Source organism: Musca autumnalis, unplaced genomic scaffold (assembly GCF_047663935.1).
Source record: "Musca autumnalis isolate F117 unplaced genomic scaffold, ASM4766393v1 scaffold_4, whole genome shotgun sequence".
In the NCBI taxonomy this organism is placed as follows: Eukaryota; Metazoa; Arthropoda; class Insecta; order Diptera; family Muscidae; genus Musca; species Musca autumnalis.
In genome coordinates, this window is record NW_027411977.1 from 145,834,823 (window position 1) to 145,860,279 (window position 25,457).

Consider the following 25,457-nt stretch of genomic DNA (forward strand, 5'->3'; position numbering starts at 1 on the left):
ATTGGAGGAGTCAATGTTGAGATTGAATGAAATTAGTAATAAATGGAACGGAAAGTGTTGTTGATGTTGTGCAGAAAATTACTAAAAAGCCCCAATTACAGCAGCTAGTCAAAGTGAAAAGAGAGAAAATCCATCGTTAGATTGGGAGTTGTTGCTATTGTTGTTCCAATCGAATGAAAGCGGCGCTATACCAAGACTGTGATTAATTTTGCCATATAAAATGAAAACTTTGTTGTTTTTAATTAATTCAATTGTGCTTAAATCAGGCAGAGTTGGCGGTTGTGAATCACTGCGGCAGTTTTTATGATTTTAATTTTCTTGTTTTGTTTTAAGGCATTCAACGATTTTAAAAGTAGCAACACAATTTGTTGCTTTATTGACATTAATTAAATCGATCCACTTAAATATTGACTTAAACATATTGAAGTGACAAATCCAGTTGTTAGCCAAATATTGTTTCCTCAATACTAAACAAATTAACATAATTTTTGATATGAGTAGCAATCGTATTAATATTCAAAATTTGAAAATGCTTTTATTAAACTATATTTATCTTTATTTCTATGCATATAACTTATTGACGACATCATTTGCGAATATTTTGATGGATTTATCCATGAATTTAATGAAATATTTTAACATGTAGTTGTCGTAGGAAAATACTTCTTAAACTATTAGTAAACAATATCGACGGTGATAAAGTTGACCAGAGGCACCGCAAGCTCACTGTAGTTAGGGCATATGTATGAAGAATTGTGTGTGACTGCACAATGGGCCAATGCAGATATCAACATGAAACTTTGTTAATAGAATTGTCGTGAAAGGGAAACAATAACATAAGGTGTTATAGTCACTTATTGAGCGCAAAAAAAAAACTTTTATCATGCATTTTTTTCAACTTTCCTAGAAGATTTGTTTTCACCAGAAAGGTTACACCTTGAGCTACTTTCGCAAGTTTTATTTTTTGTTGAAAATTGAAAAATATTTTCCCGCCTACGAAACACTGTTCGTACTAAAGCAGTTTACGTAGTTTACTCGAAAACGAATAAACCGACCAGAATATATTATTGTGGGATCATTAAGAACCTAATAATCTTGCTCTTAAGCGAAACGGAAAACAGAATTTCTTTTTAACAAAAAATGCATATCCGTCAGAAACGATTATAAAAATCTCTCGCTTAAGGACAAGCTTTTTATATGTATAATAATCCCACAAAAACATATGAAGATTGGATCATCCTTTTTCTCAGTAAGCGCCCACTGTTTACACCCAAACATATAATATGTTTGCACCCAAACATATAATTTGTTTGCACCCAAACATATATTTGTTTGCACCCAAACATATATTTGTTTGCAGGACCCAAACATATGTTACTGATTGCAAACAAATATATGTTTGCTGCAAACTATGTTTGGGTCATATGTTAGAGAAGCCTTTTTTCCTCCGTGTATATATTAAGTAAAAAGAATATTTATTTAATAATACACCAAAAGCATGGTCAAATTATTAAACAAATACAATTTCAATTTATTTTTGAATTTTGAAATTCGTTGTATGCATTTAAGTTCTGGGGGGAGATGATTAAATTCAATTCTCTGCTCGGTTGATTCACGTCGACATCGTACAACTCTCCGATTTGAATGATTTCTGGTGTTAAAAACTGACTGATTTAAATGAAAAGAGAATGAACGAGGATCAAGGTTTCGTTTTGCGGCCTTTATTTTGATAAGTGTGGCCGTTCATGGCAAGTGCGAACCATTCCTGTCCATAATTAACTGGATATTCCAATTACAGATAATTTGGATGGAAAGAGACCTTCTACCCTTTACCTAAATCAAGAGATAGATACGGTGATATTATAAGCTTTTTCCAGAACTAAAAAGTTTTTACAATTTTGAACACTTTTCACATTTTTTGGCAAAACCCCAAAAAACAGCACACAAAAAAGTCGCAAAATATTCACTTCTCTGTAAACAAAAATGGCGCTGAATGATACTCTCTTTAAGAAAAATTTTACACGACAACGTGGTTGCCGACTTCTAATTTGCTGGTATGCCGACTTTGACATCTGATCCAGTTTTTTTACGTTTTCCCATTTTCCCATTCTTTAACAAAGCTGAAGGCTTGAAATTGGAATGAGAATCAAGGTTAAGAAGTAGGGATGAGAAAAAGAGGTAATTTTGGAATGTGTACTCATGTACCAAATAGTACTAAATTTGGAACAATTTGAATTTGGGTAAACGGATAGAGCTGGAATCCTGAAATTTGGAATTAAGATTACTGTTGGAGAGCAGGATTAAGATATGCAGGTAATTTTGCAATTTCAATCTTTTGTGTACGAAAATACTAAATGGTACTAATTTTGGTACAATATGGATTTTGGTGATGCAATACAGCTGGAATCCTGAAATTCGAAATTAATAGCCTGTTCATATTATAGGATTTTTGTCGGGTTAACCTTTTCTTTATGAGGATTTTTTGTTGACTTATATCCAATGGAATTGGCATTTAAAACCAAGTTGGTTTGTTAAATCCGGTTATATAAGACTACTGTTGGAGTGTTGGATTGAGATAGTTTTATGGTACAATTTGAATTTGTTTGAACGGATAAAGCTGGAATCCTGAAATTAGGTTTAAAGATAACTGTTAGAGTCAAGGATTTAGGTAATTTAAGAAATTCGTACTTTTTACGAAAAGTACTAATTGGTAAAAAATTTAATATTTTGTATAGAAATAGAGGTGGAATTCGGAAATTCGGTATTATAGTCGCTGTTTTTGTGTGGAGTTGAAATATGGATGTAGTTGTGGGAATATATTGATAAAGCACATAAATGGATTTTTATTATGACTAGAGGGGTTAAACTGGAATTTTGAAATTTGGTGTTATGATAGCAGTTAGTTTTTAAAGTAGAGATAAGGAGGAGGTTTTGGAAATTCGTACTTATGTATATGAAAGCACTAAACAGTACTACATTTAATTGATTTAATAATTTAATACATTTTGGGGGAACTGTTTTAGCTGTGAATGAGAATGACAATTTGGGTATAGGGTTGATATAAGGAGTTATTATTATTATTATTTTTTTATTATTATTATTATTTTTTTTTTTTTGAAACGTATACCTATGTGTACGATTTTGTACCATTTTGTATTGCATAAACGGATAAAGCAGAGATTTTGAGTTTGTTCACCATTTCTATATTAAATATTTTTTTACAAGGTAGCGGGCACGTTGCTTGTAGCACCATATTTTGATAAGAGATTTCCTATCCACAAAGAACTCGAAAGACGAATTGCAGTAGATTCTGTTGGAAATTTAGCTAAAATTTAAAAAAGTGGGGGCACTCCAAAATACTGTCAATGTCCAAAATTACGGTATTTAGATATTTCCTGTCCACAAAGAACCAGAATTACAGCTAATTCTGTTACAAAACGTAACTAAAACCTTCAAAATGAGTGAAAATATTGAACGAGCAATTTTAATAAGAAAACTTCATAGTCGGCCCTATCCGACTTTGATCATTTCAATACTGGTTTTAAATTAACAATATTTTTTAAATCAACAATGATCTTTGATTGTTATTACCTTTCATTTATAAATATGTATGTATGTCAACTTACATTTCTCCCATTCTTTTCTTGCAGGTAAATATGCTTTAAAGTTTGTTAAATAAATATACGTGTGCTCTACCAGGTGTAGTTGTCAGGAGTAAACAATCAGGTAAGATAGTAAAATGAATAAAAACAAATATATGACAAGTAGAATCAACTATGACAAAACAAAAAACAACTTACATATCATTTCAATAGAAAACTTAATATACGTACATACATACGCTAGTATTAATAACAATTTTAGAGATACTTAAAGTTATCAAGAAATAAGGAAAACTTTTTTGGTATTATACTTTTTCACTTTACATATTTTCTGAACAATAAAATTTAAGTATTTTCACATTTGTTTGCATTTTTATAACCTACACCACACTGTGGTGAGAAGCGGTTAACATTTGCATATAGCGCCCATATGTACTTTACGTATTCACAGTGGTGCAGGGTATCATAAAGTCGGCCCCGCCCGACTGTTCGTATATTATAGTATTAACTTCTAATCGAAGGTAGGGCTGGATTTTTGTCCTATGAACATTTTTTTATCGGATTTGACCGAAACTTTGCAAATCGTAGTATCTCTTTCAATTTTCCCTTAAGTGTGGTTTAAAATTTCCAATGGAAGTAGTACTCGATAAAATGTATTTCGTGTGCAAGTCCATATTTTTTGACATAATGGTCCGAAAGCTCTCCAACTAAAGAAGTGACTCCCAAACTTAGATCAAGTAGCAAGAAGGACTATGTGGAGGGGTTACCTGAAGGAATAGGTATCTCCACCACTTATGTACAACAAGCACAACGCTTTAATCTAGTTTAGGGTCACTTCTCGGATCTTGTTTTAATTTAATCGCATTTAATTAATAGCAGCTAGTCCTTGATCGTAAGTTTTTTTCTAGGGGATGCCAATACATCATGAGACCTTAAATGTCTCAATATTTAGGGCCACTCCTTCAACTATCTCACTCAGAAAAGTGCAGTTACGTCCATCCGGCGCTGCCATCGAAAGTTTCAAAAACTCCTCGCAAGTGGTTTTGTTCGTGTAGACTGTGATGACTGGAGGTGTTATACCTAAACGCCATTTTCATTTTGTTGTACGGTCGTTGGACAAGGGAATTTAGTTTTCGGCAAAGCCGAACACTTTCTTTAATTTTTAGGAATATTTTTGGATCATTTTAGGGTGTAAATAAATTTCAAAATTAATTATGATTGAAAAAGTGCATTAGCATGTAAAAACTTATGACAAAACCATTAAAAACAAAATTGGGATACTTTGACGACATTTGCTATATATAACCCTATTCGTATTGATTTAAATCTCTGTTGGTGTTCTTTGATTAGCAGGACACACATCCTCTTTGGGCAGTAATTACACGTTTAACAAAAAATTCGGAGTGTCAAAACATAAAAGCATTTTTTTACCATGTCTCATTTATAATGTTTTTTCTACCATTTGGGGGTTTTCGTCATATTCATTAAAACACGCATTCTTTTTGATTGCAGTTGTTGTAAAAAGTCAATGAACTATGTATGTATACATTAAAGAATTGCCCAAGCAGCCTAATATTTAGTTGACAAACTGTATGTATGCAGCCAGTTGTGTCGTTTTGCCAATTGTTCTGATATGTCGTTTACTGCTCACCATTCAGAAACAGATGTAAATAACATTCTCAAGCATAAAATATACATTTCCCTTAAACGCTGACTTAGAGGGAGAAAGGTTTTTGAATCTCCGATGCTATCAAATCCAGAGTAGTTTGCACATTTGAATGCCTGGCAATGCATTTGAAAAAGAAAATCAATCAATTGTTTGTGCGCCAGGCAAAAAGTTTGTCAATTGAATGGAAATTCAAATTTCAAGATGTTCAATAAACATGTCTTTGTCGATTGGAACATTATTTGTTGACAATTGAATTCAAAGTCAGGTGTGTTTGGCATACGCCGACACTCTGCATTTTTTAGGTCATTTTATGTTTCGAATTCATGCCATTTAAAGCAACAATAAACATAATAGATGTTTTAAGTTTCAAACACCTAAAACGGCAATATGTGGGGTAAATCTTTTGAACATTTGCTGGTCACGCTCTGATGAAGAGGATAGGTTAATCCCATGCCAACTGACAACATCATTACCAACGAAATTTTAGCTGGAATTGTGCACCGGAACCATATTTTCAATATTTTTACAAGTATTGTCTATTATTCGGATACTCTTGTATTATCCGAATCCGAATTGGGCAATATAGTTCCCGGAGCGGACCCATATTTCTAGTTCCTTTTCCCAAATGGAACTAGTTCGTTAATGGAACTAGTACTTCAATGAATCTTATTTTCTTGTTGTTTCCTTCGTTCCAAATATAATTAAAACAAGTAAGAACGGCGTTAAGTTCGGACTGGCTGAACCCTTTATACCCTCCACCACGAACTGTATTGAAGTGAATAGGAACAATTAGTATCCTTTCGTTTAAGAAAGTACTAAGCTTTTTCGTTTATTCCTTGCTGGAGCAGAATATCTTAACTGATATACTCCGTTTAAAAAGCTCATATGGGGAGTCATGGTGGTTCTTTCCAAAACATGGACCAATATTTAAAAATTTCTGAATTTAAATTACAGCAAATTTGACAAAAAAAACCCTCGAAATACATGAAACGGGCTAGACTTAATCGGGATATATATGGATAGCTTTTTTGCGAGTAAGTTTTCTATCTTCCGGAACACAAAATTCCAATTAACAACTAATTCGGTAGAAAATTTTGACTAACATCTTCAAAATATCTTAAATGGGACTACATACTCTTATATGGGGGCTACATCAAAAAAACGGCAGCATCTTTTTATGGTGGCTGTATAAAACGTTGAACTGTGCCGAGAAATTTCTGGAGGAAAGTTTTGTAACTGCAACGAAGACTAAATACCCAATTTTAGTCAATGTGACTAATATGTGGGGGGGTACCGTTCTATGGGGGCTATATGAAGACGGGGGCTTATACTAACAAATTAAAGGTGGAAAGTTGTATAAATAATATATTATATAAATTAAACCACTTGATGGATATTGGAGCCAAAACTCAAAAAATACCGAAAATTGGGAGGTACCGTTCTATGGGGGCTGTACGCACACATGGACCTACACCAACAAATTTCAGATGGACAGTTTAATACCCCCAGCGAAGACTAAATACCAAATTTCAGCCATTTTGGTCGGATATTGAGGCCACAACCTTAAAAATACCGAAAATCGGGAGGTACCGTTCATTGGGGCTATATGAAGGCAAATTTAAGGTGGAAAGTCTCACCTGGGAAGTTTTTGCTGATTCTGAAACTACAATGTTTATAGATGAGAAAAATCAAAAAACTAAAAAAATCGCGATTCAAATTGACATTTTTGAGGGGTTTTTAGGTTTTCACGATTTTGCTTGGAAACCGCAAGTCCTATTGAAATGGGACTAAAGAAAATGTTTTAGCTATGAACATTTTCTACAAGATTAGCTTTTGTGATATCTTCGTAGTTTTTACCGTTATTGAGATATAGAGGTTCAAATTGCTTATAAAACAATGTCATGACTGCAATTTCCCAACTTAAACCTACTCGTATAAATCTCAAACACGGTACAACATAGGAAAAATTGCAAAATCAAATCTTGTAGAGAATTTTTACAGCGACAACATATTCTTTAGTCCCATTTCGAAAGGATTTGCAGTTTTCAAGCTAAATCCTGAAGACGTATGAAAAAAATCTGAAAGTTTGATCTGAACTTCTATATACCAAAAATGGTTAGGTGATCAATTGCGGTTTCCAAGCAAAATCGTGAAAACCTAAAAATGTGAACTTTGATCGCAATTTATTAAAAAATCCATCCAGCGATTTTTCTTGTTTTTGGATTTTTCTCATCTATAAACATAGCTGTTTCAAAATTCGCAAAAACTTCCCTGGTGTAAGCGGTTTTCATTTAAAGTTAGTTAAGTTGCACTGTGTATAACATTGTTTTATAAGGAGGCGGTACAGTCAATCCATTGTCCCAATTTGAACTTCTATGTCTCAATAACAGTAAAAACTACGAAGATATCACAAAAGCCAATCTTGTAGAAAATTTTCATAGCTATAACATTTTCTTTAGTTCCATTTCCATAGGACTTGCGGCTTCCAAGCAAAATCGTGAAAACCTAAAAAACCCTTAAAAATGCCAACTTGATTTTTTTTAGTTTTTTTGATTTTTCTCATCTTCCCAGGTGTAAGCACCTTCCATTTAAATTTGATTTAAGAGCACCATGGACTTAATACCAAATTTCAGGCATTTTGGTCGTATATTGAGGTCACAACCTTCAAAGTAAAATCGGCAGGAGCTACATACATGAAGGCGTGGACGTATAAGGTTTTGTACTCCCAACGAAGACTAAATACCAAATTCCAGCCATTTCGGTGGGATATTGAGGCCACAACCTTCAAAATACCGAAAATCGGGTGGTACGTTTCTGTGGAGGCTATATAAAGGCAAACAATAATAAAACTTCTATTACAAAGCTCCATCTCGCGATGATCCGATTCAAATTGCGATCTGTTACGTGATTTCCGTCCCCTGAATATTATCCAAACATCACCAAATAGGCTTCTCGCCGCCGAGACCCCCATCAACAACCAAAATTTGATGACGATACAACAAAATTTGAGATCTGTAGAGTGATGGGCTCAGCTCGTCGATCATTATTTCAAGGTGTTACAATACCCTCCCAACATATTGGTGTAGATTATAAAAACGATAGATAAACTCTTGCAATAGTTTCCTGTTTCAATCACATTTCAGACATTTAGCAAAATTCATGTTCATCTAACTATTCCCTTATATTAGTCCAGTCAAAATAGACGTGAAAATGGTGGGTCTAATCAAAAAGTGACTAGAGCAAATATTGTAGACTGGAAAAATTCTCTACAAGTTTGTTCTTCATAATTTTTGCCTAGAAGGAACTGAAAAATACATAATTTATCATATGCATACAAATGATGTATTTTTAAGGGAAATACGCACATTTCAGGTGAAACGGCTTAAATAACCTGAGTAACCGAAGAAGAGCGAAATTATACCTATCTTTAAATAAAATACAACAAAATCGGAGGGAGCTTAGTAGAGTTATTTCATGTTAGAGCCATTTTATACAAAATTTGCCCATTTATCCACATGCGTAATCGAAAGCCCAACGGGAACGACCCCAACGAAAATTCTCCGATTTTATTGATTTTTTGTCAAATGGTCGGGTTTGTTGCGCTGATTACGAAAATGTATAATTTTCTTGGGCGGATCCGGTTTGCTGGTAATTTCACCCGAAAGCCCAAATTTAAAACAGGATTCTTCTGAACCGATTACTTTGCAATGTATCATTTGAAAGCTTATAGAAATACCTAACACATGGCGTTGTTATATGAACCGGTCATCCTCGTGATGATCTTACGCACATGTGTAATTCACATGTGTAATTTGACACTTATATCACGATATCTCAAGAATGTTGACTCCTAATGAAAAGTCATAGAGATCACCCTAGTAGATACTTTTTAAGCCTACAACTTTTACTTTAGTCGATTTCTAATAGGTCTTACCATTTTTGAGAAATTTTCAAAATGTCACCAAAAAATGACCTTTGGCCCTTAATAACTTCGTTTCCACACAAGGGTTTAATGGGGACTTTTAAGATGTTACTTCTAATGGCAAACCCTAGCTTTCCACCAAAGTTCAGCTTTGTGGGAATTTTTGCTATTTTCCCCTTATACGCATGTCTGTTTTGACTGGACTTTTTGGACAAACATTTAAATCCACTTACATTTTATCTGTCAGCGATGTATTTTAATGAAATGAGCGTGTAATCCTTTTATTCGGTTGTCAATTGTGTGATTACAGATGGCACAATGCCAACATCACACTAAACAAATTACTCGTCAATTCCATTTGAAAAAGTAACAACAATGCAAGGAGACCATATAACATATAACTCAATTTTTTAACTGACGAATTTAGTTTGGAATCCATTCATCTGTTCCTTTTTTTGTGAAAACTTTGGTAGCTGCTCTTGGTTTTATGCCTTTATTTTGCAATTTACACTCTCGTTGTATTGTATTTGTTATTTACATACAAAAGCATGAACACATACATAGTGCATATCACTCATTTGCTTAGAGTGGCATAACTCAAAAAATGGGTTTTTGGAGTTACCAATTTCTATTTTATCTACGACTTGTACTTAATTTTGTGTCAAATTTTCATGACATCTCCAAAACTCAACGAGTTACAGCTTATTTTCTAGGAGTTTGGCATAAAACATCAAAACAGTTTTTTGAGTATATGAAGCACTAAAAAACGTCAAATTATGCTTGATCTTGCTCAAAAATTTAGCACTGATATCTGACTAACTCTTTACAAATGGTGGGCCAAGTAGTTATTTTAGTTTTGTTGTAATAATCTTTTTAAGTTGGGAAGTTCTATTTCAATCGGCAACTTAAAACGCGTTTTTCTTGAAACTTGATTTTTTGAGATGTGTCACTCTTTGAGTAAATGAGCGATATGTGTATAAACTGCAACAATTACAGATAGACATTCCCAGCTACAAAAGGACTGTCACCATGACAAATGTTGCTGAACTCTCTCGTTGGCTGGGGAATTCGCATGTGTTTTTGGATTTGTTAGACAACCTCACTGACATTTTTTTATGTTCAGCATATTTGCCTTTCCGATTTGTCAACTGCAACAAAAAATGGTTTGTTTTGCATTCATTTACCGACTCGCAGAAAAATTGTTAGCGGAAGTTATTTCACACAACACCCATCAAAAAAGAACGATTTTAATAGTTATTCAATGCAAGGATAGCTAATAAATGTGTAATTCTTAAACAAAGACAATAAAGAGATAACAGGCACTACCTGGGTCAAACTATATGTATGGATACAAAATAAAAAAGAGGATTGATTGACTGACAGATTCGTCAAGGACCATCCGAAACGACTGGAGGATCACTCTTGGGGCAGAGTTGTGAGAAAACCCTGAGGTTTTGAAAAAACGTGTACTATAAGTGCACGATAAGGTTGTAGGAACGGATCTGGCATTTTGTTGTGTTTTTGTGCAGGATTGAGGTAAGGAGGTCGCTTTGAAAATGGAAACTATAATCGAACGAAAGTTTCTAAATGGTATTAAATTTGGTATTGTGTGAAGGTCAGTGACCTCAGTATCAATTTTAATAGATTATTATAAGAAGATTATTACTAAAATTCAAACCACTACCTTTCTTCAGATGTATTTAGAATCATTTTAGTTGTTATTCGTAACGTTTCAATTGTAATTCGAATTTATCCATTTAAAATTCGAATTATTCTATTTGTAATTCGAATTATTTCGTTTGTAATTCGAATTATTCTATTTGTAATTCGAATTATTTAATTTGTAATTCGAATTATTTTATTTGTAATTCGAATTGTTTTATTTGTAATTCGAATTATGCCATTTGTAATTCGAATTATTCCATATTCCATCTCTGGACCGTTGGGGTGTTGCAACCACAATTAACTGAGAAAGTATCAACTTACTTCCGAAAAAATATACTGTCGTAATATGAGCCGTGGGGACTTCCTACTGTAGAAATGTCAATCAAAACTGCAAATTTGGAAAAAAATTTAATTTTGTGGGTGAGGTACCCGAAGGTGTGAACCGATATAGCCTATATTCCAACTTCTTTTAAGTGTGAGTGAAATATTACCAAGTGCAAATCTTGGACTAATTACTGCCTTGGATAATTATCGTGTCCATCGGACATTTTAGTTGATCACTATAGGATTTTTTAAAGCTTTTCAGACATAATTGCCCAGGGGAAAAGATTATATTGCTGTTACTTTCTGTAAAAATGTCCAAATGGTTATCGAACAGCCCTTAAACTGCACTTAGGTGAACATTGTGTAAGTAGCGACGAATAAAAAGCAGTCGTAATGTTCTACTGACAGCAAGAATGTTGTAAACTTTTATTTGAAATTTTCATTCATAATTTTGCGTTTCAATTTTAACGATTTTTGTCGGTAACTCAAAAAATGAGTTAGAGAATCGCACTACTGATTTATGTCTGATAGAAATATTACGATGTGCAAAGTAAGTATCAAATCGGTTACTCCGTCGAGACTTATCGGGTACTTCATTCGAGAGTTATCGTGCGCTCCAGCCAGGCAGACAAACCGACAGAAGGACCGGGCGAAATCGACTCCAAATTGTCTGAAACGGATTTCGTTTAAACAAAATCGGGGTCTTAGACCATTATTCTATACACCCTCGCTAGTCTAAAGGCTGATGGTATAACTTACATAGTTGGCCCTCTAAACAACATTTGTCCTAAAAGCCGAACTAAGAATTGATTTCAAATCTTCTCTATTTTTTCGATCTCGCCCTCCACTTGTTTACTCCAGTTCTGTGTGTACCGCCGTATTTATACCTCTTTTAGTGGGTTCATCGTCGCTCATTCTTATGACATGACAGACAGAGACAGACTCACTTTAGCAGATTCTCCTCAACATTCTTAAAGGTAACATTTACTTCCTTTACTGATCGACCCATGTTACCAATATCGTCAGCACAAGCAAGTAACATATGGCTATTGGTGTATATTGCATATATTACATTGCATGTAATTGCATCGCGTATGATATTTTCCAGCAAGATGTTGAGGAGATCACATGAAAGGCTGTCTCCTTGTCTGAAACCTCTTTTGGTACTGAACTGTTCGGTGAGGTTCTTTCCTATTTTAACTGAGAATTGATACCTCAGTTAATGTTATCTTACAAAGCCGAATGATCTTTTCGGGTATACCAAATTCAGACATGGCTTGGAATACTTGGAAATCTATTCATTCCAAGGCTGTGGGTATGAAAATACTTAAAAAATATAGGCTAGGCGAAAATATATATTTAATATCAATTGAGTCATATTCAGTACCAAGGATTCTAGAAGTTACTCTCTATCTTTTAAATTTAAAATTTCTATCTAGTGCAAAATATTGGGATACCCTTCGCCTCTGATTTAGTTTTTAATTTAAAGAACAATACAAAAGTTTAGCATGTGAACTCAAAATCCTTTAGGGGTTGTTCTCTACTGAATTGAAATACCTTGGAGATATTGCAAATGTGAAATGTTACGAAATTAAGAATCAGAAAAAATAAAGATAGAAGCTGAATGAACGGTAGATTATACCAAAATACCTCTTTTTTATGTATTAATTTGTTTGTACTTTGATTATCTATTGTTTTCTATTTGTCTTATAACAGACTTTAAACTTTAAAGTAACGTCAGGAAAAACATATTAGTTGCTAAATTTCAACACAAAAATTCTTTAAATTTTAATGGGTTTTTTTGGTACTGGCATTTTCAGGCTTAGTTTCTACATTAAATGTTTATTACCTGGCAATATTTATGGATCATAAATATTTTGGCACAGTGCCAAAGTTTTTCTTTCGTTTCAAATTCGAAGGGAGGCACATTTTTACTAAGCTGCAATAATAATTTGTTCACTTCTAAAGGATATTTATATAGCAGCCATACCACTGCATTCTCCTTTACTCGTTGAACTATGCAAATTGACGAGGAATTTTACTGCATTTGCCCTTGCCCCTGCGCCGAATAAGCTATACTCGATGGCAAACAAGAAAGGCGTCAAACAACATCGTGTGCAACAAATTAAAACCATTCACTTCACATTTCCTTAATAATTATTGTTTTTTTAGCAAAAAGTAGGAAATAAGGTAACAACAGTTGTGGCAAATATACTCAGTACGGATGAGTACCAACGTGGTTCGATCGCCAGCATCAAAAAATGTTCAACGATGACAAAAGCCTCTTAGCGTAATATTGGCTTACATTTTCTGAGTACTTCCAGACATGTAAAATTATTTACAAGTGACGTCTTTAGAAACGCCGTTCGTATTCGGCGATAAAAACGATACCCATGCAATTGAACTAAACCCCCACCCTTGTCCTGTAAGGGATGTTCGTTAAAATGGTTTTTTGGTTTTCTATTTATGCATTGTTGAATATTCTTTTTATTTCTAATTTCTAAATTATAAGTTTAATATAAATTGCTTAAATGATTTCTGTTTAAATGCCATTGCAATTTTTGAATAATTCATAAAGTCCTATTACGTTTTATTTCATTTCAATGGCTTTTAATCTGGCGCCCACATTCATCTTTACGACTACCAAAGGCTTCAATTGAAATCACAATCAGCAAAGACAAATATTGCTTATAAATAATGCATAAAAAACCTAATGGATTGGAAAAAGGAGATAGAAAAATTATCAGACCAGAACTTACCGTTTATCCCGACGTGTTTGTGACGTTCGAATGTAACCGTTGCCCATTGTGCCGCCATAGCAAAGGCTGTGACTTTGTCCGGATCCTATTTTGGCTGGTGAAATAAATTTGCCACCGTAGCAGCAGAAGCAACACGAACCCAACAACTGCAACAGGACCAGGCAGGCTATTCAAAAACGTTGTAGGGAAAAATACAACTGGTAATTGAAGACGGATTTGTGAAGATGCTTAACGCAACGTGCGTTGACTACTACGACTGACGAATGCCTACAAAAATCTGAAATTAAATAAATGAAAATGAATGAGAAAAGTGTTTGTGATTGTAAACAAAAAGAAATTTTCCAAAAGGATGTCTCTCTGTGAGTTAAAGGGGAATCCTCGGTGAATGAGGTAGGTGAAAGCTGAAATCGCTGACAAATAAAGACATCTTGTGGCTTTTCATGTCATAGTGCTGACACTGCTGCTGATGTGCTAATTGTGACACTAAAAGTTTTAACGTGATTATGGTCGTTGGCTTGCTCCCACATTCATTCGTCCATTCGTTCTTTCATTCCTTTCGCCCAGTAAACCAAAGCAAATGGCAGCCATTTGCTTGCCATTTAAAGTTTTTTTCGCTCTTCCTTGACATCAAAATGAATGAAGTCTCTGTCCGGAGGTGTTCATGAAGAACAACAAAGTCCCCTTTTCTTTTTGGCATGCAACACAATAAACTTATTAAAATTCTTTGAAATCGCATTGGTTTTGTTACTTTTAAATATTCTTTGTCATGCAAAAAAAAAAAAACATTTCATTAAAAGTTTTGACTACTTTTATAAAATAAAATGGGAAAACGATTTTATTGAAGAGGGAAAAAGGATTATAATGTCAAAGGGTGCTTAGTTAGACCAAACAAAGCAAGGCTTAGGGCCTGTTTATGTATGTCGATAAGAAAATGAATGCGTAAGGTTTTCTTGAGTGTGTTTTTCAAATTTGTTTTTTATTTTGAAGCAAAAGCAAAGGAAATAATATTTCCAAAACTAAAGTTTGGGTGTGTTTCATGCGCACACATTTTCGTTTCGAAATACATAAACATGTAGTTAGTCGGACCGTTTTCTACAAACATACCAAAAGTGACCAGAAAAATCTCTCTCTCTCTCTCTCTCTCTCTCTCTTATAAAAAGTGCTGCTGATTCTAGATTTAGTTCAATCATATCGAAGCATCAGCAAAGTTGTAACAAAAATCTGCTAGAAATCTAATATAGAAGAAAACCATTCGACAGCAATAAAAAAGAAAAATTGCATAATTTATGAAACTTTGTGAAACTAAATTGTTAATTTTGATAACATGACCTAACACCCAACGGGCATAAGACCCGAAATGAATTCCGCATGTACTAAATAAATGATAATTATGAGCACGTAGGATGCTTTTATTGAGTCTAAGGGTGAAAGTCTTAAATTCGGGTCAAAGTCCGGTTATTAATAAAAACATTGAATTTATTACTTAACAAACAACAGTTCAGTTCTGGCCCGTCAGAACTTTTATACCCTACACCATAAAATATTCTGAACTAAAATGGAATAATTAGTTTCCTTTCTTGTCCACAATTATAAGTGGAGAAGTTTTTTGCCTACGGATACCCCAAATGCCGCCAAATTGGGTCAGAAATTGTATCTAAAAATGTCCTCTATCGGGCGGTGCCTTTTTATTGGCGTTATATTAAAGTGTGGACCTATGTTGTCAATTTTTGGTAGAGAAGTTTTGAGACCACTGCACAGTGGCCAATTTGCTGAAAAAATTGCCAAAACTCCAAAAATGAATGGATTTAAACCTAACATTGGATACTCATGTTTTTAGGGTCGCTGATTTCAATTTTCATATGAAAAACCCTCATGCGGGTCATTAAAGGGGTCTTTTTGTCCCCTTCTCCTATAAAATGATATCGTATCGGATCAAAATATTCTACAAATTTATTCCCCACAAAATTTTATTATAAGTCCCTGAATACATCAAGACTCTATCTATTATTTAAACTGCCAATCAAAATCCGATCCGATTTTAAAATTTTTTGTAGGAATCGTTTTTTAGCCGCAATAATGAACTGATAAAGTTTTTTCTTCGATTGGACCATAATTACGGCTTTTAGGGAATTTTCGTGAAAATTCACCTTTGGAGCCATGCAAATTTCTATGGAAACAAAGATCGCTAGGTTGGCACGGGTTAACGTTAACCGATCGCCATAAAATTTCATATATAAGATTTTTGGATCAAATGAAAAATAATTGAAAGTATTTTTGTTTGGTTGACTCCATGACACAATTATCAAGGTAGTGGTATCGTAAATTTTTGAATATGTTATGTCAAAATTTTGTTTATGTAGTTGGAGAAATTACAACAAAAATAATTTTTTGTATAAAGGTCTTTGACACTTCATATTTGAACAGCTGCACAGTGGTCGAAATCACTGATCTAGCGGCGCGAAATTAATAACTTGCAAACGAATAGAGATATGTTTCTGAAATTTTTCACAAACTCAGTATGTGTCCGTGGGTAATAATGGACTAAATATGAACGACATCGGCTAATATTTTGGTATAGCTATATAAATGTACCTCCTGATATTCGGTATTTTGAGGATTTAAGCCACCCTTTCCTCACAAATTAGTTAAAATTTGGTACTTAGGGTTTCCAGTGATCACTAAACTTGTCCACCAAAAATTGTGGGCATAGGTCCACGTTTGGGTATAGGCCCCATTTTAGGTACCTCCCGATTTTCAGTATTTGGCGGGATTTAAGCAACATTTTCCGCCCAAATTAGGTGTAATTTGGTATTTGGAGTTCCCAGTGGACAAACATTCTCCACCAAAAATTGTGGACATAGGTCTACGTTTTGATATAGCCTCCATATAACGGTACCTCCCAATATTTGATATTTTGAAGATTTTGTCCACATTTTCAGACCAAATAAGCTGAATTTTGGTTATACATCTTCTCCACCAAAAATTGTGAACATAGGTCAACGTTTTGATATAGCCACCATATGACTGTACCGCCTGATTTTTTGTATTTTGAGAATTTAAGCTACATTTCCATGCATTTATCAGCAAGATTTGCGGATAGTTGCAGCCAAGAGTTTATTATTCAGAAACTAGAAAGTCCAATTTAATTTGTCGAAAAAGAATTGGACTGGACATTAGAGAACTTTTGTAGTTACGCTCCATTTAACAAAAGTATATTACACTAAAAAACACAAGAAAAGTAATACTTTTTGGAATTTTTTTGCTATATAACTATATATGTATGTACCTCCAGGCCCCAAACAATTTTTTTTCAATTAATTTGCATCCTTGCCTATTAATTAAATATAAACATTGTTTAGTTTTATTAAGAATTTATTTAACAATTAAATAAATATGATGTTAGATATTTTGCAACAATTTTCTTAAAATCTGAATCAGCAAAGTGTCTCGCATTGGGTAGTGAATAGCTGAGAGAATATTGACAACAACAACAAAGTAAAAACAAAATTTAAGTCAGCAAAGTGTCTGTAATCTGTGAAGGAAAACATTTCGCAATTTTATAGTTTGATTTTTTGACTTTCGCACCGCTAGATCAGTGACTTCGACTAGTGTGAGCTGGTGTAATACTACTTTCTGGTAATTGTGCCATGGTTCATTCTAATGTTTACCCAGCAAAAATCGGATCCGTGAATCATTAATTATTTAACCCATTACAAAGCAATGTAAACAAAAAATAACTACTTATATTACTCCTTACTAAGTCATTAGTACTGTGGCACAGAGCGTTGTTAACAACGCAAAGAACAGTTGGTTGTGCACATGTAAGCGTTTAAAAAACGCTTATGTTCGTACTCGTGGAATAGTTTGTAGTGTGTTCGGCTACAAAGCAAATCCAGCAAAGATTGAAATAGAATGAAAAAATGAAGTGTGTTGAAATTAAAAATAGAAAAAAACAAGTAAGAAAAGTCTATAGTCGGACGGAGCCGACTATGGGATACCCTATACCACTATCCCTGGACAATCGCTCTCCACGGAACTTCTTTTCAATGATTGTGAAAATTTAATTATCAAATATCAGAGATGTAATGTATAACACTTATGACCAAAACCAAAAAGTTATCGAGCATGACAAAGACATTTTTGTAGCAGGAAAGGAAAATTTAGTTCACACAAACTAAAATGTAATGAAGCCCACTTATGTAGTACTACTACCTCCGTTGTTTAACCGCTACCTTATTGAAATTTTTACCAATTTCACACAAAAGTTTCAGTCCATTTAACCCGCTAAGTATTATCTGATCTTCACGTTGGTCTGTACGCTTCTTCTTCATCATAAACTCAAACTTTGTTTAAAATTTTGCGGGTTATTATTTTGACCTATAGAGCCGCTACAAAATTGGTTAAAATTTTGTTTTTGGTCCATTTCATTCCCTGAGCATTTCACGATCATCGGCAAAAACTTATCATTTCTAATCTGGCCCGAACCCAACCTCCTTAAAAAATTCGTTACAATCGGTCTATAATTGCGGCCTTAAGCTTGTTTACAATTTTTAATGGACGGACACACATTACTAAATCGCTTTATCTCGTCGAGATATGAATTTTGGCATACCAAATAAGAGGTCTAGGACGAATATTTCGTGGTGTTACATAAACTTTTGGAGAGACAATATGTAGCATGGGATAAAAATGTGGTTCTCTTCGCAGAACCCATTATATATTAGGCAGTATATTGCAAACACTTTATTGCAATTTACATCAGAGGAAAGGTCAGTAGTTTTTTCCCATATGTAGGCTACTTTGCGAAATATATATGTCCTCAAGGAATTGAAATATCGACCAAAGGATTGAAATATCACCCGCTAAAGAATATCAGATCATCATTCAAAATTGTGGGCATCTTTTTCGACCTATACTCTTACCCGGTGCAACATTTCGTGAATATTGATGTATAATTGCGACTTCTAGCGAGTTTATTATTACACTACAAACAAATAACGGAATATATTAGGCTGTAAATATGTTATCTGATCATGCACACCAACATAATTGGCATCAATTGAACGGTCAAGCGTTCCACTTTCAAGTATATCTCACTTGTCCGGAATGTCACTTCCAGGAATTAAGATATAAGCTGTATATTAAAAATTTTCACAATTTTCACACAAAAGTTTTGGTCCATTTAACCCTCTAAATATTATCCGATCGCCATCTCAAATTGCAAGCTTCTCCTTTGTGATATACTCTTACCTTATTTAAAATTACGCGTTGATCGGACTATTATTGAGACCTACAGAGCCGCTAGAAAATTGGATAAATATTATGTTTTTGGTCCATTTCACCCGCTAAATATTTCGCGATAATCACCAATAAGAATAGGGATCTATTCTGATCTGAACCCGACCTCCATACAAAATTTCGTGACGATCGGTCCATAATTGCGGCCTGGATCGTGTTTACGATTTATAATGGACAGACGGACGGACGGACTGACGGACGGACGGACTGACGGACGGACGGACTGACGGACGGACACACATCTCAAAATCGCTTTATCTCGTCGAGATATGAAGATTGGTATACCACATTGGGGGTCTCCGACGAATATTTCGCGGTGTTACATGAATTTTTACCAAAACAAACTTATAATACCCTTTTCCACATTGTGGTATAGGGTATAAAAATTTAGGAAAATATTTTTCAACTTCCAATGGTCATAGAATAACTAATACAGTTTTTTCAGGGGCAAGTTCATACATCCTGAGAAAATGGTCCGAAAACTGTAAACCACCACGGCTCTCGAACCGGATACCAGGTTGGTCCAAACTTTGAATATCGTAATATTTCTGTGAATCTTAGATAAAGTTAAAAATATTCACTAAAAAGGTACACACGAGTAATCGATTTGGTCCAAATTCGTAATATTTTGTCCAAACTTAGTTTCAGTTCGAAAAAGGACTATATCGGTCCACTCTTTATGGTACCTCCCTCACAAAAGTTCAACATTTATATTTAAGTGCAGTTTAAGGTCTGTTCGAGGATTCATTAGAAACTTGTTGCTGCTGATGACATTATTTTCTAGACTTGGGCCATCCAGTTCCGGACCGGTGGATCGGTCTTTCTAGTTTCTTTTTCCAAAAGGAACTAGATTCTTAATATAGTTCCAAATAGTTCAATGAATCTTTCACTTTCTTCGTTCTGTTTGTTTTTTTTCTTGTCAAATAGTAACGAGATGAAAATCGTTCAACGAATCTTTCTCTTTCAACGTTCTTTTTGCTTACATGGATGAATTGACATAAACAATATGGCACAAAAATAAATAAATTGAAGCGATATAGCGTGCATATGTATTCGTTTATTAAACAATGATAGCATCAGAATAATGAACGAAGTGAGTGTGGAATTAAAGGAAGCAGATGAACTGTAGAAATGGAAGTAACTATATGCACGAATGGAACTATATGAAGCTGGATATAGTTCCAATAGTTACTTGTTCGGAATTGTTCCGTGGAACTAGTTCGTTCCGGAACTTCTTCGCTAGCAGAATGACAGTCCTGGTCGTTTCATGGATTTGTTTCTAAGGATTTGTTCTATTGTTTGAATAGATTTGGCAATTTTTTTTCAGATAAGATAGATGTTCAAGAATAAAGATTTTATCCGAATCATCGCTAGTCTTTCATCGACCGAGATGAATCTGGAAACGAGATGTAGTGGCCACAGGCTAACTAATATGCATAATAGGGCGCCATTTTGTGTGTTTTACTGAAAAAATCTCAATTATTTTAATTTGTATAATTTCTATAGGATTTCAAATAACGAGACTCATCACGTTAAACAAAATTACAGATGTACACAAGTGTAGACACTAAACAAAAGTTTGTCGCAGAACAAAAGTAATGTCGTTGCTGCTTAGCATAAAATGACGTTTTCTGTGTCTGCAGTTGATATCGTTTACATGAACTGTAATGCACTTCAACATGAAATACTTTTAGTTCACACTAACGCCTCTTACTCATCGTTTCCACAATACGCGCCCTAAAAGTACTTGTGTGTAAGTGCATTAGAGTTATGACTTTTTTACAATCAAAGTTTTTACCTAAGATTAGATAAAATCTTAATAATAAGGCATAAAGCCATTTGCAAATTTTTCTATATGAGCTTTTTTGACAAACTTTTGAAATCACTATTCAATGCAAAATTCTAAGACGATCTAGCAATGTCCGCCTGTCCGTCTGCTGTAATCACTCTAGCGTCCGCAATAATTGAGCTAGGGCGTATATTCTTGCACCCGAGTATCTTTTTTCCATAGGTAGGTCAAGTTCGATGATGGGCTATATCGGCCCACGTTTTAGCATAGCCCCCATATAACGATACCTCCCGATTTTCGGTATTTTGGGGAATTTAGGTACAATTTTTGACCGAACTACCTGCAATTTAACATTTAAAGTTCCCAGTGGTCACAAAATATCTCCACCAAAAACCGTCAACATATGTCCATGTTTTAGTATAGCCCCCATATAACGGTACCTCCCGATTTTCGAAATTTTGGGGAATATAGTTAAATTTTTTGACCGAACTGCCTGTAATTTGACAGTTGAGTTTCCTAGTGATCACAAAATGTATCCACCAACAACTATCAACATAGGTCCATGTTTTGGTATAGCACCCATATAACTGTACCTCCCGATTTTCTGTATTTTGAGGATTTTAGATACCTTTTTTACCGAATTACCTGTTATTTAACATTTGATGTTCCCAATGGTCACCTCTCCACCAACAATTGTTAACATATGTAGGTCCAAATTTTGGTATAGCCCCCATAAAACGGTACCTCCTGATTTTCGGTATTTTGAGGATTTTGATGTTCCCAATGGCCACAAAACCTCTCCACCAACAATTGTTAACAGAGGTCCAAATTTTGGTTTAGCCCCCATATAACGGTACTTTCCGATTTTCGGTGTTTTGAGGATTTTAGCCACCTCGCGATATTAGGTTTTTTGGGGATTCTATCCACATTTTTGGCCGAACTACCTGTAATTTCACATTTGATCAAAAATTGTAACATAGATCCATGTTTTTGTATAGCTCTATTAAACGGCACCTTCCAATTTTAGATATTTTGACTATTTCTACTATATGTTTTCACCGAACTATCTGTAATTTGACGGTAGAGTTTCCCAATGGTCACAGAACTTCTCCACCAAAAATTATCAACATTGGTCCATGTTTTGATATAGACCCATATAAAGTTACTACCCGATTTTAGGTGTTTGGAGGAGTATAGCTACATTTGTAAACCGAACTATCTGTGATTCGATATTTGAGGTTCTCAGTGGTCACAAACATAGGTCCATACTTTGATGCAGCCCCATATAAAGGTGCCGCCCGATTGAAGACATTTTTATATACATTTTTTCCTTAGTTAGGTATCCGTGGTTACAAAATATTTCCACCTAAAATTGTGGACGGGAAAGAAAATAATATTCCATATTTAGTATCAGAATATTTTATGGTGGAGGGTATAAAAAGTTCGGCCAGGCCGAACTTAACTTTTTTTCTTGTTAAATATTTAAATGGAATAAAAGCTATTATAAATAATAGGCAAAAGGTGATTCATCCGTCCAACAGTAAATTGTATTCTTTAAATTTTTTTCAAAATGGTTTGTGCATGTCCTTTTTTAATACTTAAGGAGTATAAACTTTATTTAGTAATTCATAGGTAAAAGTACATTCATTCCCGCTACAGGAAATTATTTTGAGAAAAAAATGTCAAAAAGTCATAACCCCAATGTACCTACGTCTGAAAGTTTGCAACATCAAGTATGTATGTACTTTTGTTGACAGGAAGCGCAGAACATGAAACACAGTTCGTTTGTACAATGATAATCATATTGTCAACTAACAACTTAATCATACTTTTAGAAGTGCATTTCTGTTGTATTTTGTACCACATGGTGTAGTGTTGAAAGTCCCTCATATGAAATTATAAAAGAAAAAATTATAACATTTACAACAATGTTGAAGAAAATATTGTATGTGTGATGTGCAGTTCTGTACAGCATTACTTTTTATATATACACTAGAAAAATGCCCGCTACTTCGTATGCAGAAAGTCAGCTATGTAGACGGAGATATACCCTCAGCCACTGCCAAAAAAGAACAACAAAACCAAACCAAACACAATAATTATGCCGATTATTGGGTTGCGAGAGGAGCTCTTAAACTTCACTTTTTTCGAATTTTGTGTGGGAGGTACCCGAAGGAGTGGATCGATATAATCCATATTCCAACCTGATTCATGACTGTATGAAATAATATGATGTGCAAAGTCTGCACCAATCAGAAACTCCCTGCGAGAATTATGTATCTTGCGGGTTTGCCATTTTGGCTGGTGCCGTCAGGGTTTCTTGGAGCTTTTAGGCCAATATCTCAGGAAGTATGGACTTGCGCAAGAAGGGAGCCGCAAGGACAACCTAATGAAAAAAACATTTCAAAACGATCCGAGAGGAGCTCTTAAACTTCAGTTTATCCGAATTTTGTGTGTGTTCGGGTACCTGAAGGAGGGGACCGTTATAATCCATATTCGAACCCGATCCATATCTGGAAGGAATGATACGATGTGCAAAGTTTTGACCAAATCGATTGCTCCCTTCGAGAGTTATCGTTCACACCATTTTACATAAAAAATTTGAATTTTATATCTTCGAACTTAAACTAAGTTTGGACAAAATATTACGATACCCAAAATTTGGTTTGAATCGGCTGATCAGTTCGAGAGTTATTGTGCGCACGAGCCAGACAGACCGACAGACGGACGGACATGGCTAAATCGACTCTAAATTATCTGAAACGAATTTCGTCCAAACATACTTGGGGTCTAAAAACGTTATTTCGATGAGGCACAATTTTGGTCGTATCAAAGTGTATATATCAAAAAGGTCCATAATTTAGTCTCAAAAAAACTTCCTCCATACCTCAATCCTACACTCTAACTAGAGATACGCAGTGAAATGCAATAATCGGTTTTTCGATTATTCGGTTTTCGTGAAAAACTTAAAACTTGATTTTCGGTTAGTCGATTATTTGAGAGTGTACTAAAAGTCGACTTTCGACTATTCGTTAATCGCCGAAAACCGATTATAATCGACCATTTTCTTTGATACGATCCGTAATGTTTATATCTGTTTAAAAAAGTATCGTCGATTACGTGGTTTAGCACACCCAATAGCCAACTACGACTAATAGTCGACCACGATTAATAGTCAACTACAAATAATAATAATAATAGACTACGACAAATGGTAGACTACGAATAATAGTTGTCTCCGTTTCGCGCAGTCAATAGTCGACTACGACTTTTAGAAATTTTACGGCTAATAACACCGGCCGATTAAATTAAAATTCTTCGCGGTTTAGAAGATATGAGCCTGCCAAAATGCTCACTTTTGACCTAAATTTTCAAGGATATTTTTGATGTCCTTTTTATCCTGGAATGCAATAATTTATAATTATTATATAAAGCCTATACTCTCCTCTTTAATATGACACCAATACCAGCATCGTACGACGATTACAAGTATTTAAAATATTTTTTTGAAAAATGTTGACCTTTGAAATTTGTTTGACCTCTAAAAGGTCAAACGAAAAATTAAAAATACCATTTTACTCCATTTTATCTATATTTTCAAACGTATATAGTCCGGTTCAAGTGTAATTTTGGCTGTCGGACAGTGTAATCGATTAGTCGATTAACCGAAATCGATTTTACGTATCCCTAACTCTAAGAGTAATCTTAATTCAAAATTACAGGATTCCAGCTCTCTCCGTTCACCTAATTGTACCAAATTTGGTACCATTTAGTACATTTGGTACAATTTAGTACGAATTTCTAAAATTACCCTCATATCTCAATCCTAAACTCCAACAATAATCCAAATGTCACGATTTCATCTCTATTCTTAAATCCAAATTTTTACCAAATTTAGTACCTTTCATACCCATAAGTACCAATTTTTAAAACTATCTCATCCTGTATTCTAACAGTAATCTTTATTGCATATTTCAGTATTCCAGCTCTATCCATTCACCCAAGTAAATATGAACTCCCAAAACTACCTCCATCCTACACTCTTACAGTAGTCTTAATTCCAAATTTCGGTCACTTAAATCCAAATTGTACCAAATTTAGTACTTTTTCGTACCTATATGTAGAGATTACCCAAACTACCTCCATTCTACACTCCAATAGTAATCATAATTCCAAATTTCATGATTTCACCCAAATCCAATTTGTACTAACTTCAGTACCATTTAGTACTTGCGTACATACTTATGGGTACGCAAGTACTAAATGGTACTGAAGTTAGTACAAAAACTATCTCCATCATACACTCCAATAGTAATCTTAATTCCAACTCATAGGATTACACCTCTATCCGTTCATCCAAATTGTACCCAATTTAGTACCATTTAGTACTATTCGTACATATAAGTACGAATTTCCAACACTACCTCCA

At 34.3% G+C, this 25,457-nt stretch overlaps 2 protein-coding genes and 1 long non-coding RNA gene across 9 annotated transcripts in view; 2 read left to right on the forward strand and 1 right to left on the reverse strand.

Annotated features, from left to right (window-relative positions):
- The window catches only part of LOC141402622 (uncharacterized), a 68,160-nt gene extending 54,255 nt beyond the window's left edge, over positions 1-13,905 (forward strand). The window contains exons 2-3 of the long non-coding RNA XR_012412679.1: positions 3,651-3,726; positions 13,832-13,905. This is a non-coding gene — a long non-coding RNA (uncharacterized lncRNA). The remainder of the gene's footprint in view (positions 1-3,650; positions 3,727-13,831) is intronic.
- Positions 1-14,064, reverse strand: part of jv (javelin) — a 115,619-nt gene extending 101,555 nt beyond the window's left edge. Inside the window, exon 1 of the mRNA XM_073984262.1 lies at positions 13,942-14,064. Coding sequence (XP_073840363.1) covers positions 13,942-13,988 — 47 coding nt within the window. The 5' untranslated portion in view covers positions 13,989-14,064. The remainder of the gene's footprint in view (positions 1-13,941) is intronic.
- Positions 1-25,457, forward strand: part of MCU (mitochondrial calcium uniporter) — a 304,006-nt gene that overhangs the window by 236,724 nt on the left and 41,825 nt on the right. The window lies entirely within an intron of this gene.